We start from the raw sequence: 14,309 nt of genomic DNA, 5'->3' as shown, positions 1-14,309 counted from the left end.
ATAAAACTACATGAAATATAGAACTGTAGTTCAATTTTAATGCTAATCCATTATCTGGCCTTTATACAAAACACGTTTCACACTACTGGTGCTTCTTCAAGACCATCTTCAAGAATATCGTATTGTCCATAGTGTTTGCTCCCAATTCATTTGCTTTAGTGGTAATGTTTTTAGTAATTTATAATAAAACAGGGCACTTAGGCACACTTTTCGTACTTACACTGCCTCCTCAATGAGGAAAGTCTCTAGAATTATTTTGGCCTGTTTGCTTAATGCAATCAAAATATGTATGTAAGCATTCCACTCGAAAAACATCTGATTCCAGATGTTGTTGTCACATGGAGTAAAGAATTGTCATTTTTATGTAATGTGCTTCTTTTCTTGTTTTTTTTTGTTTGGCAAATTTGCAGGGCCATACCGATGAACTGTGGGGACTGGCCATTCACCAATCTAAGCCTCAGTTCTTGACATGTGGACACGATAAGCATATTTCTCTCTGGGATGCCACCATTCATCGCCCTGTCTGGACAAAAACTATTGAGGTAAGTTACTGAATCAGGATTTCTAATTTACTCTCAAAATTATAACCATCTCGATTTTCCTTACATGTGCAGATCAAGGAATTTTTCGTTAATCGTTTTCATGTTTTGGGATGTCGAACAAACGCCCGATGAGGTTGATATGTGAGCACTGCAGAAATTAGATTTCTGTAACCTGCTTATTGAAATGCTTCATATATGTTACTTCAGGTAATAAAATATAGTTTATGGTGACAATGTTTTTGTTGTCTATGCATTAATTTTAGTATTCTATGTAGGGATTGTCCTAGCATATTATCGGTCTCTAAGTTAAAACGCAGTCCCTTTCAGTTGAAGTCTGTGTGCAAAGGCACATCAGCTTCATCGAGTATTTTTGATGTATGAGCTTTTTTCAAAGTGTTTCAAGTTGTGGCTTGCCTTCGAAGTTCTTAACACCCACAAACCTTTTCTGCATGGAGAAGAAATATTTAAAATAATTGTGCTATTGCATAATCATACTGGCCTTTCAGCAGGCATAATTGAACACCATTAAGCCAACAGACATGACCATCGTGAGGCGTAACGAGAAACTTTCCTGAAGTATTCCTAGAAAGCTGTGACTGGCGCTGCTTTCTGGCAAAATCTGGAATAGTTTGGTGAATTACAGGAAGATGTACATTTGTACCCATGCATTGTTGTAGAGCTGCAAGTTAAACTTTACTACCTTTAGTGATTTGGACCAATGTGTTGTACAACATGCTGCCAGCACACAGTCCATGTTTGAGTTACTACATATCCGCTTCCCACAGACTATCTGAACGGAGGCTTCCATAGTGACATCACAAGTCCGTGGATTTTCATTAGTACTTGCCAAATGTTGGCATTTGTATTTTTTAATTTTTAACTTTAGTGAGATGGAGAGTACTACAGTCTAATGAAAAAATAACTGAAGAAGGTTGGTAGAAGGAAGAACAGCAGCAGCTGTTCTTCTGTCCTTTTAGAATTATTTTTTGTTGCATATTTGGGCCCTGGCTTCCCCACTACTTAAAATATAAACTTTCATTAACTGAACTCCGAAAAGTCTATTCACAAGAAATAACTTTTACCAGGATAAAATGACTGCAATAGAAATCTATAAAGCCAACATTTAGATATCTTCCACATTAAAATGGTTGAAATACTAATAACTCCAAAGTATCAAGTTGAACCAAGGACTTGTGTGACATCAATCGACTGATGTTGCTGAATGTCTTTGTAGCTTAATTTAGCCTTGCAGCTTTGTAGGGCACAGTACAGTTATCAGAATGTTGTCTTTGATCCATCTCACTCAGTATAAATATAATTCAGTAGTAAGTCTTGCTAGTACTCTAATCGCCTGCCATGGGAACCTTCTACTCATTAAGATTGGTTACTTGGGTCTAATGGTTATTTAAAATAAAAGATCATTCAATTCATGTTTAATAGTGTTTTAATTGATATTATGTTCTGGTACTCTTTCCTTGTCAGTCAGCAAAAAACAATCCATACCGCTGGGACTCCATGTCAATATCTCTCCAGAGATTAACCTTGAATTTAATAAAGTGCATGGTATTGTCCTTGTACCTGATATATGGGTCATGTAGCTAATGAGAAATTTATTAGACGGTCATGTCTGTGTGCGATAATTTTTATTTATTGAGCTCACTCTTAGAAAAATGGTTTCATTAAGTAAACTGCTGCCACCAACTTGTGGTGTTTGTCTAACGTGATGCACTATTAAGGCATGTTAACTCATTCTGGTCTGCTTGAGCCATAAGCAATGCACATCTGAATGAAATTTCTGAATTATAATCCTATCCACAATCTCAAATCTGGTAACATACAGAATACCTAATGTATGCAAAAGTTTTTTCAGTAAGTCTAACCCCCTTCTATGCATCTGACTCCTGGGCCACAAGGGTGTAGTAGGCTGGTGCCTACATGAAGGTAGGTAGTCATGGCAAGGAGTGCTGGGTTAATTGTGGGACGTAGGGGAATGTGCAGGATACATACAGTTTGAATCCAGTCTTTCAAGGTCACTGTTTCTCTGTCACATGCAACTTGTTTGTGGCCAGTCTGTTCCGTTTCGAATGGCGCTGCATTTCAAGGTTGTCATACTTGTATGAATAATTCTGCTTCAAAGGTTTTCTGCAGTTGAGATAATCAGGCCTAACCCTGTGATGTCAAGAGATTATCCCATTGTTTTGGCACCTGCACTCCTAGGGACCTTCCTCCAGGTTTTGTTATTTTAATATTTGCTCGCAGATGATCAGCATGTTGAGAAATTGCAAGTTTCTAATTGGTTCCTAGTACGGGGGGGGGAATACTCCAGTACAGTGGCACTAAGTAACAGAATTTTTAATGCATGATACGAGAGATTTAGGCTTTTATGCTGAATTTCACATGCTCTTGGAACGGAATTGGTTTATTCATGTTCTTTCAGATGAAAGGCTAATATTTATGCTTCATTTTTTGTTATATTTGTAACTTGGATAGTTTGTTTGGAGGCTTGTGTAATATACATACTAGTAGGTTCACAGCACCTTAAAATGAATCTGGTCCGTACAGCCCCGTGGCACATTTGAGGTTGTGTTGAGATCCTACAAAACATGAAGATTTGAAGTTTTGTTCCAAAATACCACGCATAGACTAACTGCAACCTGCATTTGGTTGTGGGCTTATCAAAGGCCCATTTAAATGGAATGAAGGAGCGGTTTCCTTCTCTGCCCAATGCCAGGATATTTGTTTTGTTGGAGTTGAGGCAGAGGATGTACTCTCCCTTTAAATGATAGCCGATCCAGGCATTTTGTGGTGTACATTTGATCTCCTAAACCATTTTCCACTCTTTAATGTGTCTGACATTTTAGAAGTAAAAGGTAAAATTGCTGTTGGTGATGCGCAGTTGTTAACTGGACTTGCAGAAACGTGTATGCGAAAAATAGCAAGGTTTTTTTATTTGGGGAGTGGAGCCTGTGGCACATCTCATGGCTCCATTGACTTTGAGGATTTGATTGAACGGACCTGGATGTAGTTCCCATGCCCTTTATTTTTTTATAGGATTTACAAAGTTTGAACTATCCTGTAAATAGTATCGTTTGTGCTTTCGATTTAAATGTAATGACCGAGCAAGATCTCATTGAAACAGTTGTATCAAGATGCACAGTAAAAAAAAAAAATGTTTTAAAGTAACAAAGGATGTATATCGGCCAACTGTGCATTCCATTGCTGCATAATGAAAAGATATGTATTTTTACACTGGGATCTTGAGACAAGGCAACTCTTCACCATATACTGCAGCTACTGTGCCGCCGCCCCAGTGTTTAATGTTTAGCTCACTTTGTATTGATGTGGAATCAGTTTATCCAGGAAAAATAATCCATAAACCATATGGCTTAAGATTTGGCAAGTTTTTTTCCGTGATGTCATACGTGTAAAATTAGGTTACTCTGTCAGACTGGGTATTTATCAGACTCTAATTTAGGGACTGGTCACATTTCTCAAATCTTTCAGCTAGATGTGCTCTAGAGTAAACTTCCCAAAATAGCAAACCTATAAAAATAGTGATGAACCGTGTAGACAAACCTACCTTTAATTGTGTGTGAGATTATAATTCATTGGTTTGAAAAACTGCTTTACTTTTAGTGTTCAAATGTATCAAAATGTTCAGATTATTCTCTGATTATACTTCATGGGAGACAGTTACATTTGTAAAATGGATTCTTTCGGAAATGCCAGTTTGCTGGATTGCATACATCTCTTGTATTATTCCTGCTGTTGTCATTGATTTATAATTGAAAGTATACATTTTACTTGGATTAATTGTAGGATCCAGCTCAGTCTGCAGGCTTCCATCCTTCAGGGACTGTGGTCGCAATTGGGACTCTCACCGGCAGGTAAATGCCCTTGTGATAACTTATGTTGCTTATCGATTGGAATGCTGTACTGCTCTTCTGGTTTGTGCATTTGAATGTTCTCAGTTTCTTCATAGAACAAAATGTTGAACATTCAGAAGGTGGCCTGGTACTAGTTCAGAAAATCAGATGAAATAATATCGGTTTTTGCTGATAGGAGTGTGTGCTTGTATCAATACCCCGAACTATATTACATTTAGGTTTTATTTCCATTTGGTTTTGCAAATGCGTAAGTGTTAGTATGCATTCCGGTTATCATATTAGATAGGCATAGAGGTAAGATAGTGTATGTTGGTAAGCCCGTGACAAACTACAGTGCTGCTGGATGCCATTATGTGGCCCGAGAATGGTGCAAGGATTTTCTCCGCTTCGGGCAAAATAGAACTTTGCCTAGTGTGGTGCACTACATGAACCGAAAAAGGGGCTATGTTGGCCATTTTTGTTGTAATTCAAAGCCCCCTTGCCTAATTTAGACAGTGGTTCGGACCTGCTCTCAGAGTGATACAGGAGGGGAGTAGGCAGGATTTGGTTATAACAAAAAATGACTTGCACGTCTATACCAGCATATGGCCCTTATTGAGTGATACAGGAGGGGAGTAGGCAGCAGCATCAGGCAAAAAAGAGAAAACTTCTATTAAAGGATGCTGTAGTCCAAACATACCTCATTGTAATTCCCTTCACTTTTTTGCTGTGGGTATAACAAATAAAGACTTACACGTCTGTTCAGCATATGGCCCTTATTAATACAAGGGCACCACATTGCCTGTTGTTCATAGTAGATCTTATTTGAGCTGATGTACTATTCAGCTTATCCTCCTAGGTACATTTTATATCCACACAAGACCTTTAATGCAGTATATTGCCTATTTTACCACGGCTGTTGTGTGTATTTTATTTTTGTTTAATACACCAAACCCAGAAATTGGCCAGTAAATGGTTTGAGGGACTGCACTGAAGAATCAATATAAAATTTGGTTACGATACGTAAACAGTAGCATGTGTTGTCCTGTTTGCTGACTTTCCACTAGGGCTACCATTATTGCATTTCGTTCCTCCTGTATTACCTCCCATCCCATTCTGGTGATGGGGAATGACTGTACCAGCAGGATTTGTGTACTCTGGCTACTCCACATTGTTAGCTGTGCAAACGCCACTGTCCGCTGAATGGGACTCCTGGTAGTTTAGAATTGCACAATGTGAAGCTTTGATCTCCCATAATGAGCATTCAACTCTAATCAAATAGCTTGCCACACTGCCATATGGAAGAAGAGGAAAAACAATGAGTTGGGTCTAACATTCAAATAAAATAGATACACACAGAGTTCAGAATGTTATGTTAGAGAAAAAAGTTTGAAATATAAGCAGGGAGTCTGATAAAGTTTAAAAATGTTAAACAAGTTTAAATGGGGTTAGTGTTAACAAAAAGGCTGTGGTTGGCTTTTAGGGTAGTGATAATTGTAAACTGAAAGTTAGGATAAGAATAGAGTTGGGGGTAAGGGCTATGGTTAGTATAGGAGAAAGGGTGTGTAGTATGGTAAGGATTAGGGATAAGGGCTATGGTTCGGATGAGCGAAGGTTGTGTATTACGGTAAGGAAAGTAAGGGCTATGGTTCGGATTAGAGAAAGGGTGTATTACATTAAGGGTGTAGAATTATATTTATGGATAGTGTTAGAATGAAGATGGAGTGGATTAGGATTAGACATACTGATGGGTTAGTCCACGGATTAGTACTAGCGTTTACTGGGATTATTACTGATACTGGGTGGATTTAGGGAGTGGTAAAAATAAAATGTATTAGGGAAATTTAAAATATCTCAGCCTTTTGGCTTTCATCCTAATTGACATTTATGTAGACAGTACTTTTTTTCAACCTTAAAGGTATTTAGAACCTTTGGCTTTTCTCATTTTACATTTTTTAACTTTTAGCGGAGATTCAAAAACCATTTCATATGTAATTGAAAAATGTGAATGTAAAGCAAAGTGGAAGAAATACACATTAAATATGGAACCATACAAAACCTCTCCAAAGACATTCATGACAATTAGGTTACCAATTGTTTGTTTGATGATTGTATGAAGATGGAAGCATGCTTCCCTCACCCAATCCAGAACTCTGTACCAGACAACTAGCTGATAAAAATGTATTGGGGTGAATATTTAGATGACCACCATAGATGAGCCTGTTACAGTGGGCCTCCACTCATCCAGAAAATAAACCTTGAAACCCAGGGTTATTACAAACCGTGCCCTCTATATGTATTCTTATTCTTTATTGTGAGTTAGGAAATTTGTTGTAACCTTTAGTACCAAGTTTTGTGAGGTTCTGTATGCAGTTTCCAACGTACATAAGGATTATGTTGCACAGCTTCATAATCTGATCAAGATATTTGCTTCGTGGGAGTCTCATCCTTCTTTGATAATGCCAACCAACAAAGTCAAGCATTTGAACTGGTTTGTGATTTGGACTTTTAGGGGAGTACATTTGTAAGTGAATCAGTTATTTATTGGTGTTAAAGATCTGCTTTTTTAATCTAGGTGTTTAAACGCTGCGAATCTTCCTAGTGCTCGCAAGTGAAGTGACAATAGTGTTGATGTGCACTTTTTTAACTTCTCAGTTTTTATCTAGTGTTAAGTTTAATTGCATTATTTTAAAACAAAGGTGCCGGAAAGGTGCTCAGGATAAAACTCAAAATTTTCATTGAATCCATCAGAAAAGCAAGAGGACATTTTTAGCAGTTATAAGAAGTGCTTGTTAAAAAGTTTTGATTGTACACTGCAATCCACAGGATCTGCTTTCATCTGTTATGTGCAACTATTAATCAAGTTTTAGTCAAGAACATGTTTGTTACCTGAGACACAATTAAGAGCAGAGGTGGTATTGTAGCAAGGCAGTAGTATCAACCATGACCCCATTACCAAGTATTGGGATGCAACAAAATGTTCCTTTGACCAAGGCAGGAACATTTCTTCCTTCAGTGTAGTGGTTCCTAACTTGTGTCCTGGGGGACCCAAAGGGTCCACAGAGCCCAATTAGAAAATTAGGGAAGCAATTAACAGATTAATAAAGTGTATATAAATAAACAAGCAAAATGTAAGATTGAATATCTTAAAACGTTCTGTAAATGTGAAAGAATTTGAAATTGAGAGACTAAAGATTGGTATTGTCAGGTTGATTCATCAGAGAATTCAAATGCATCAAACAGTATCCCGTATGGATGATGGGTGGCCTTAATTGAATTGTGAAAAGCTCTAAACCTTCACAGTAAATTATGCTTTTGCCTATTTGTTATTGAATTAAATCTAATATTTCCTCATTTGATTGTTTTGGCGTTCCAATCATCGAAATTGCTTAGACCGGGGTCCCCAGCTCCCAATAATGACCCATTGGGGTCCCAAATTCCAGTAATGATTAAATGGGGGTCAAAAGGTTAAGAACCACTGCTCCAGCTTTTCTATAGTGACAGCCTTGCTGCTTGAAAGAGATGGCTACCATTTCATGCGTTCAGCCTCTCCTGCTGGTGAGTGTAAAGAGCACTGGGGAGAGGATATGGTCGAACGGTTAGGGCGGTCGACCTCCAAGTTGGGGACCCGGTTTCTAATCTGGGCAACGACGCTCAACCTCCTGTGATTCTGGGCAATTCACTTAATCTCCCCATGCCTAACAAAAATGAATGTGTCCTTATGTAGCGCAAGTGGTGCTCATGTAAAGTGCTCTGATACCTTAAGTTTGCGCTATATAAAACTCAGGGGAAAAACACTGTGAAATGAAAAGGTGAAAGTAACAAAGTGTTCTTACTTGTCAAATCCAACGTGACAAATTCATTTATTCTTAGTCGGGATCTCCGTTTGCTTATCTATGTTTATTTGCCAAGTTTGAAGAGCTAAGTCCCTTTTGTTCTTTGTTAATTATCAGCCACAACCTGGATACACAATATAATAAAGCCATTTTATTTATTTATTTGTTCAGCTCAACTATCCCCACCGGTGACAGAACTGTCAGTGTGGCCATGACAATCCAGTTTTTGGGTGTGCCATGCCTTATTACTTATGTCTTTTTAAAATTTCAATTATATTGTCAAGCTTTTGTTGCTCCCGAAGTCCATTTAAAAATTGATGCAGCCTGAGCACAACAGAAATAGATCCTTAATGCACAGTTTTATAATTTATGCAGATCATTTAAAAATGTTTGCAATATGTCAGGATGTGCAGGCAACAATAGGAGATTGCTCTGGGAACGCAGTGTCCTATAATGGATCCACCAACCCATTATAAACTATTTACTTTCAGAAGTCTTTGTGCATTGATGAACCTTGAAGAACACACTGATCTTGCAAATGTTTCAGAGCAGTGTCTGTTGTGAACGCAAAGCCATCTAGTATTTGAGAAAAAAGAATGCAGGATCGTATAAAGGAGCATCTTAACGTCATTATGCCATGTCAGGATAGTCCTGTTTATGAACCGGTCTGGTGTTCATAGGTCAACAGAAGTCTATGCTAGACCTTCCTCCTGGTGAAGGCTTGGGCTCCACAATGGACGGGCATCATGAGCCATGGAGAGGAGAAAGGAACAGAAATAGCAACTCCAAAGAAGTTTGTGAAGGTATCCCCACCCTTGGTTTGGGTGCATGAAGCAAGAAGGCCTCCATAATATCCAGTGGTTGCTCTTTCTTAGTCACTAGTTGGCCTATCTCATTCGCTGCTAAAACTTTCAAGATTATGTAAAACGGGGCTGATATGGGGTATTGGGATTGATCGGGTTCATCAACTGAAGTGAGATCGTGCACTTCAATGGACTGAATTTCTTCTTTTTCTTTTTTTTTTTTATGCAGACTGAATTTGGCCAGATTGACAAAGAATATTTTCACAAACCTGCCATGCTTTACAGGTTGCACTGGGGTAGTGTTCTGGACTGGACCAGACCTTGATTGAGTCTCCGGTTCTGATGGAACTAGCCACAGTAGCCCTTTCTACAATGTAAAATACTATCCCCTTCCACCTGCTTAAATACATTGAGACTTGGAGACATGTGTTTAATGATCAGGCTGCAATTATGGATGCGGATTGCATTTAGGAACCCTTCCCATGCCAGTGAGGTAGTCATCTAAACTAACTTCAGATTTGTCCGGTTTAAGATTTTTGCACAGAGGCCCAAATTCAGTAAATGCCATTAAATGCTGGTAAGTGTGGTCACTTTTCTTACCTATAAGAAGGTGGGTACTGCTATCCAAGTATTTAGCAATTGTTTCTTGAAAGTTAAACTCGGGCCTGCGGTTTAAGGTCCTGGCAGACTCCTACATGCCTTGAAATATTTCTGTGGATTATCATGCGTGAACTGAAGGAAGGTGACTACACTGCTTACATAAACCATAGAATTCCATTCATGTTACAGACAAGGGTCTATTAGACGTAAGGTCACAGCAAACTCCAACACATCTTGAAACCATTCTGTTATGATAGAATGGCATGCCATATTTGTGAAGCATGAGTTGATGACTAGCTCTCTGGTTCACCTTAGTATAAAACTGAAGCGCATCAGTCAAACGTTTGTTCATGTCTGTGTTTGCATGCTTTAGCACATTAAAGCCGGACCTCTTGACTTTACCAATGCTGGTGCATAAATACAACTCTGTAATTCTGGCTTAAAGTTCTAAAGTGCCCCAGAACCCTCTAGTGCTTCCAAGCATAGGCTAGCGAGTGTGACGAGGAATGCTGCAACAGAAATGTGACTGCATTCGGTTTAGCAGTCATATGCTGCTCCAGGACTGTGAGGTGCCAAGGCACTTTACGTGTAACTAGGTTTCACTTTACATTAAAACTTAGTAGAAAAACGTTAGAACCAGTGAAAAGAACTAGGTGGGAGATTGATGGGGTGTTCTAGTCAAACAACAGTGGTAAGACTATTTTAGAAATCATAAAAAAAATAGAAGGCATTAGTTCAGGAAATAGAAGAAACAATTACTACAATATTCATATAATTGAGGTTATATCTCTATGGTTTAACTGTTCAGCCAATAAGTATTTTAGAATTGAAAGGACAATGAAAAAGTGGAAGAAAAAGACAGTTATTCTGTGGGCAACCCTTGTATGCACACAAACCTCGCCCCCTGGGCAAGAACATACCTAAATTAAAATGGAAGTCGATATTGAAGAAGTGGCTAGGATTTGGTACTCTTCTAGATGTAAAGCTGTACATATTCAAGTACTAACCAATATGAAACAGTAAGTTAACTGGAAGTAGATAAAAGATTTTAATTCTGATTGCTACCGTTAAATTGTACAACTATTAATATTATGGAAAAGCAACTAGGGTGAAATGGCTTGTATGTTCTGGCATTAAAGTTGTGAACTGAAAGAAAAGGGGAAGTTATGACAATACAGTATTGTTTTTTTTATACATAAACACAACAAACTTGATATAAAGGGATCATAGTGACTGTAGTCTTGAAGCAGAGTCACACCAATCAGTGAGGCACCACAGCAGGTATATACATAAAATCCAAGAATCTGCAGGGAACCTTACTTGGTCCTTACTTGACCCATCATATACCCAGTTCCTGTTAGACCTATTCTGGCCTACCCAAACCTCATCACCAAATATCAGTTAAGAGAATTGCAATTAGGTATCATTTCAGTGGGGCCCAGATTCTCAAATTTTAGATTTCTCTGCTAATCCATTCTTGAGCATTGTCCCTTTGTGTCTACATCAGGGCCAAGACATGTATGATTCATTTGTATTTGGGCATGTCCATATCTCCCTTCATTCCCAACAGTGCCCCTGGCTGCTAATGTAGCCTCGGCATCTAAAATCATAATCCATTAATGTATACTCCTAAGAATGGCCGGAACACACTACAGTCCCATTTAGCGTTGTAAAAAGTGCCAACATCGGTGGTGCAACACGTACAAGCCGGGGTACCCATCAGCCCAGTAAGGTGTAGTTTGTCTGTAGTGGTACACTCTGGTGCCAATTTTCAGTCAGGTTGATGCTGGTGGGATAATTACTGCTCATCCATTAAATACCAACACCAGGGGTTGAGGTATTTAACAAGTGTGGTAAACCCCTCCATATCACATTTAAGGCTCATCAAATTCCCAATCTCTCAGTATTTAACTTGTATTTTTCCCAGGTAAATATTAAGATGTTTGACCTGCTGAAATGTACCTGCAGAAAATGGCAGGGGATTTGTCAATGGCACAAAATAGCTTTTCTAATGTGTGGTAATGCATATTATCATGGAGGATGAAGATGAATTTCAGACTTGTGCAAAGTGTGCATGTTCTTCAATGCCACAAGCCATTACAAGACATTCAGAATATTTATAAGGGACACACCATGTGAACATGGGTCTCATGATGCGGATCTTACATAGTTATCTCAAAACAGGTATGCTTTTAGGTCCTTTTGTGTTAATTTGGGCAAGTTCCTAGGAGCATTTGCCTAGATGTTAGTATACGTTATCATTCATCAGCCAAGTTTTAAATCTTGTCCTTTCCTTCATTGATAGACAATGCAATGCCTTCCTAACCGGTGTGATGTTGTCCTGCCTACCCAACCCAGTGATGAGTTGGATAGCAGCATTCTGCACTCGAATAAGTTGAAAAGCTAGGTGCCCTGAATTAAGGCAGTTACAGAATTTGAGCCTTGAATGAGTTGCTGACTTCAACACCAGGATCTTATGGGATGACAAGAGCAGAAGTAAAAAAGGGTGCAAGCTTAGTGAGTGGTAGCAGCTGTCAGTGGCTGATCCCACTTGGGAGCCTAATGGACGTCTTTGCTTCAGATATTACACCTAAAGTGCTTGAAGGTTCTTTCTTGAAAGTGCAGTGCCGCACTACATTACTAGATGTTCCTCTTGAGTCTGGTGCAAACCCTTTATTTTTTTATTACAAAGGTGCAGTACTGCAAGCCATTACTAGATGTTTCACTTACGTAGGCCTACAAGTCTTTGCTGTTCCATGGCAGTTCCTTAGGCCTGATGTTTCGTAGGCACCCAAGTGAAAGCAAACACCACTGCCCCATTATTCTCAAGAGAGCTGTGAATTATGAAGAGAACAGCACCCTTGAGCAGCTGTTTTTGTTGAAAATGGAACGGTTTAGGGTACAAAACCAAGCTGTAGATCGCATACTGTTCCCCCAGTGCCAAGTCACTTGGATCTAGCCTGGGAATAAAACTTCACCATCAATGATCACATTGGCACGACAATGATTGTGGATCTCCTCTCTCCTCACAGAAAGTGACTTAAAACTGCTGTTCAAGCCCTTGTGCTATTGTATCTGGATGGTGGAAACATCTTCTATATGGCCTTCTGGTTTGCACACTGCCCCTTCCCTCCTCCAACATCCTTGAGGGCATCTTACATGCTGCAGTACATCTCGTACATGGCCTGAGGAAATATGACCACATCGCACCTCATCTTGATGACGCTACACTGGCTCCAATTTCGAGCTAGCACCATCTACACAACAAGCTTCATCATTTATAAGGCTATCAAGATCTGTACCACTGCCTAGCTGGATGTTAACTACACCATCTCCGATGGCTTTCAATACACTCGCAGTCAAGACACCATCATACTGATAAAGAAGTGTAAAAGGAAAGAGAAAAAACAGGATCTGGACCCACCAACCCTGCTTCAGTAAGCTGGAAACGCACCTCTTAAAAGAACGCTACATTACAATGCAAAAACAGTACACTTATGCTCCTAGAACCCAGCTACCTCTTAAAGCATTTAGTTACTGTATCTTTGATTTTAATCCTCTGCAGCGCTCTACTGACACTACTTTTCTCCTATGTTCACATAATACAAATACCACATACATGCATGTATTACTGGTCTGTCTTCGTGTTCCATATAAGTCTATCTGAAATTGTATGCTCGCTTACTGAAATGGACAAGCTGTCTCCACTGTTCATTGTTAGTTATATAGCAGCTGCTAATGCCCTAGACAATCTTAATATTTTCTGTTTATGTACCCTCCATTGCATTTCATGTATTCATTTGAGTGCACATTTCTCATTTGTAAAAGCATGCTGTATTTAGTATTGTTTGCAAATGTATAATTTGTAACATTTGCTTGATAGCGCATTAATTATTCACACGAGTTATAATGTTCGGTAGAATTAAGTTAGGATGCAACAAGATGAATGTGTTAATTCTTTCTCCTTAATACAGAACAAATGTGTGTTCTGCTAATGTATGCAGGTGAGAGACCGCCTTAGAAATTCACAAAGGCCATTTTTGCGCTAACGCAGCTTAGGTAAAGGCAGGAATCGACGGTTTGGAGAACAGAAACTGGTTCCATCTTTCCATGGAAAGAAATTATGAAATGCGGTTAGCTTTTTAATTTTTTAGTACTTTGTTCATTAATCACTTTAATTGCCACTATTTTGTTTATCTTCATAGTTACCACTATGCACAGTTTGCACTAAAGTAGTATGTTAATTAATGAAGTCACTAGCCCACTAGAAATAAATAATACTGCAAGTCTCATAGGCCTGGTTGTTGCCCAAAACACACCATCCTTGGGTAATGCATAGGGGAGTTATGGTTTACAGTCTAACGGCTTTACTTTCTCAAGTTGGTAAGTTGGCATTGAGTCTACACGTTTTCCCTAAAATGTGATATTAGGCCTTATTTTATATGAAAAGTACAAAAAACGTATTGCCTTAGTCAGGTGCTGTCAAGATCAGTCAAGCTGTCTGTATACATCAGTGTTCGAGTCCTCTTCCCAAATCTGGAACAAAGCACAATTCATCTGTTTGCAGGAAACTTTGGGGACTGGTGTCATCTGGCTTGGATCACTTGCATGCATTTACTATACCTGGACTCGTAGATTTGATAGAAAAATTGTCAAAGAAAT

At 38.9% G+C, this 14,309-nt stretch overlaps 1 protein-coding gene across 12 annotated transcripts in view; it reads left to right on the top strand.

The window, feature by feature from the left end:
- The window catches only part of EML1 (EMAP like 1), an 889,011-nt gene that overhangs the window by 803,189 nt on the left and 71,513 nt on the right, over positions 1-14,309 (top strand). For all 12 annotated transcript variants that reach the window (XM_085626396.1, XM_085626393.1, XM_085626400.1 and 9 more), the window contains 2 exons: positions 411-542; positions 4,362-4,429. In XM_085626396.1, the coding sequence (XP_085482522.1) occupies positions 411-542; positions 4,362-4,429 (200 nt within the window). The remainder of the gene's footprint in view (positions 1-410; positions 543-4,361; positions 4,430-14,309) is intronic.

Source organism: Triturus cristatus, chromosome 9 (genome assembly GCF_964204655.1).
Source record: "Triturus cristatus chromosome 9, aTriCri1.1, whole genome shotgun sequence".
Classification (NCBI taxonomy): domain Eukaryota; kingdom Metazoa; phylum Chordata; class Amphibia; order Caudata; family Salamandridae; genus Triturus; species Triturus cristatus.
The sequence above is the reverse complement of the archived record's forward strand: the minus strand, read 5'-3'. Positions and strand labels throughout refer to the sequence as shown.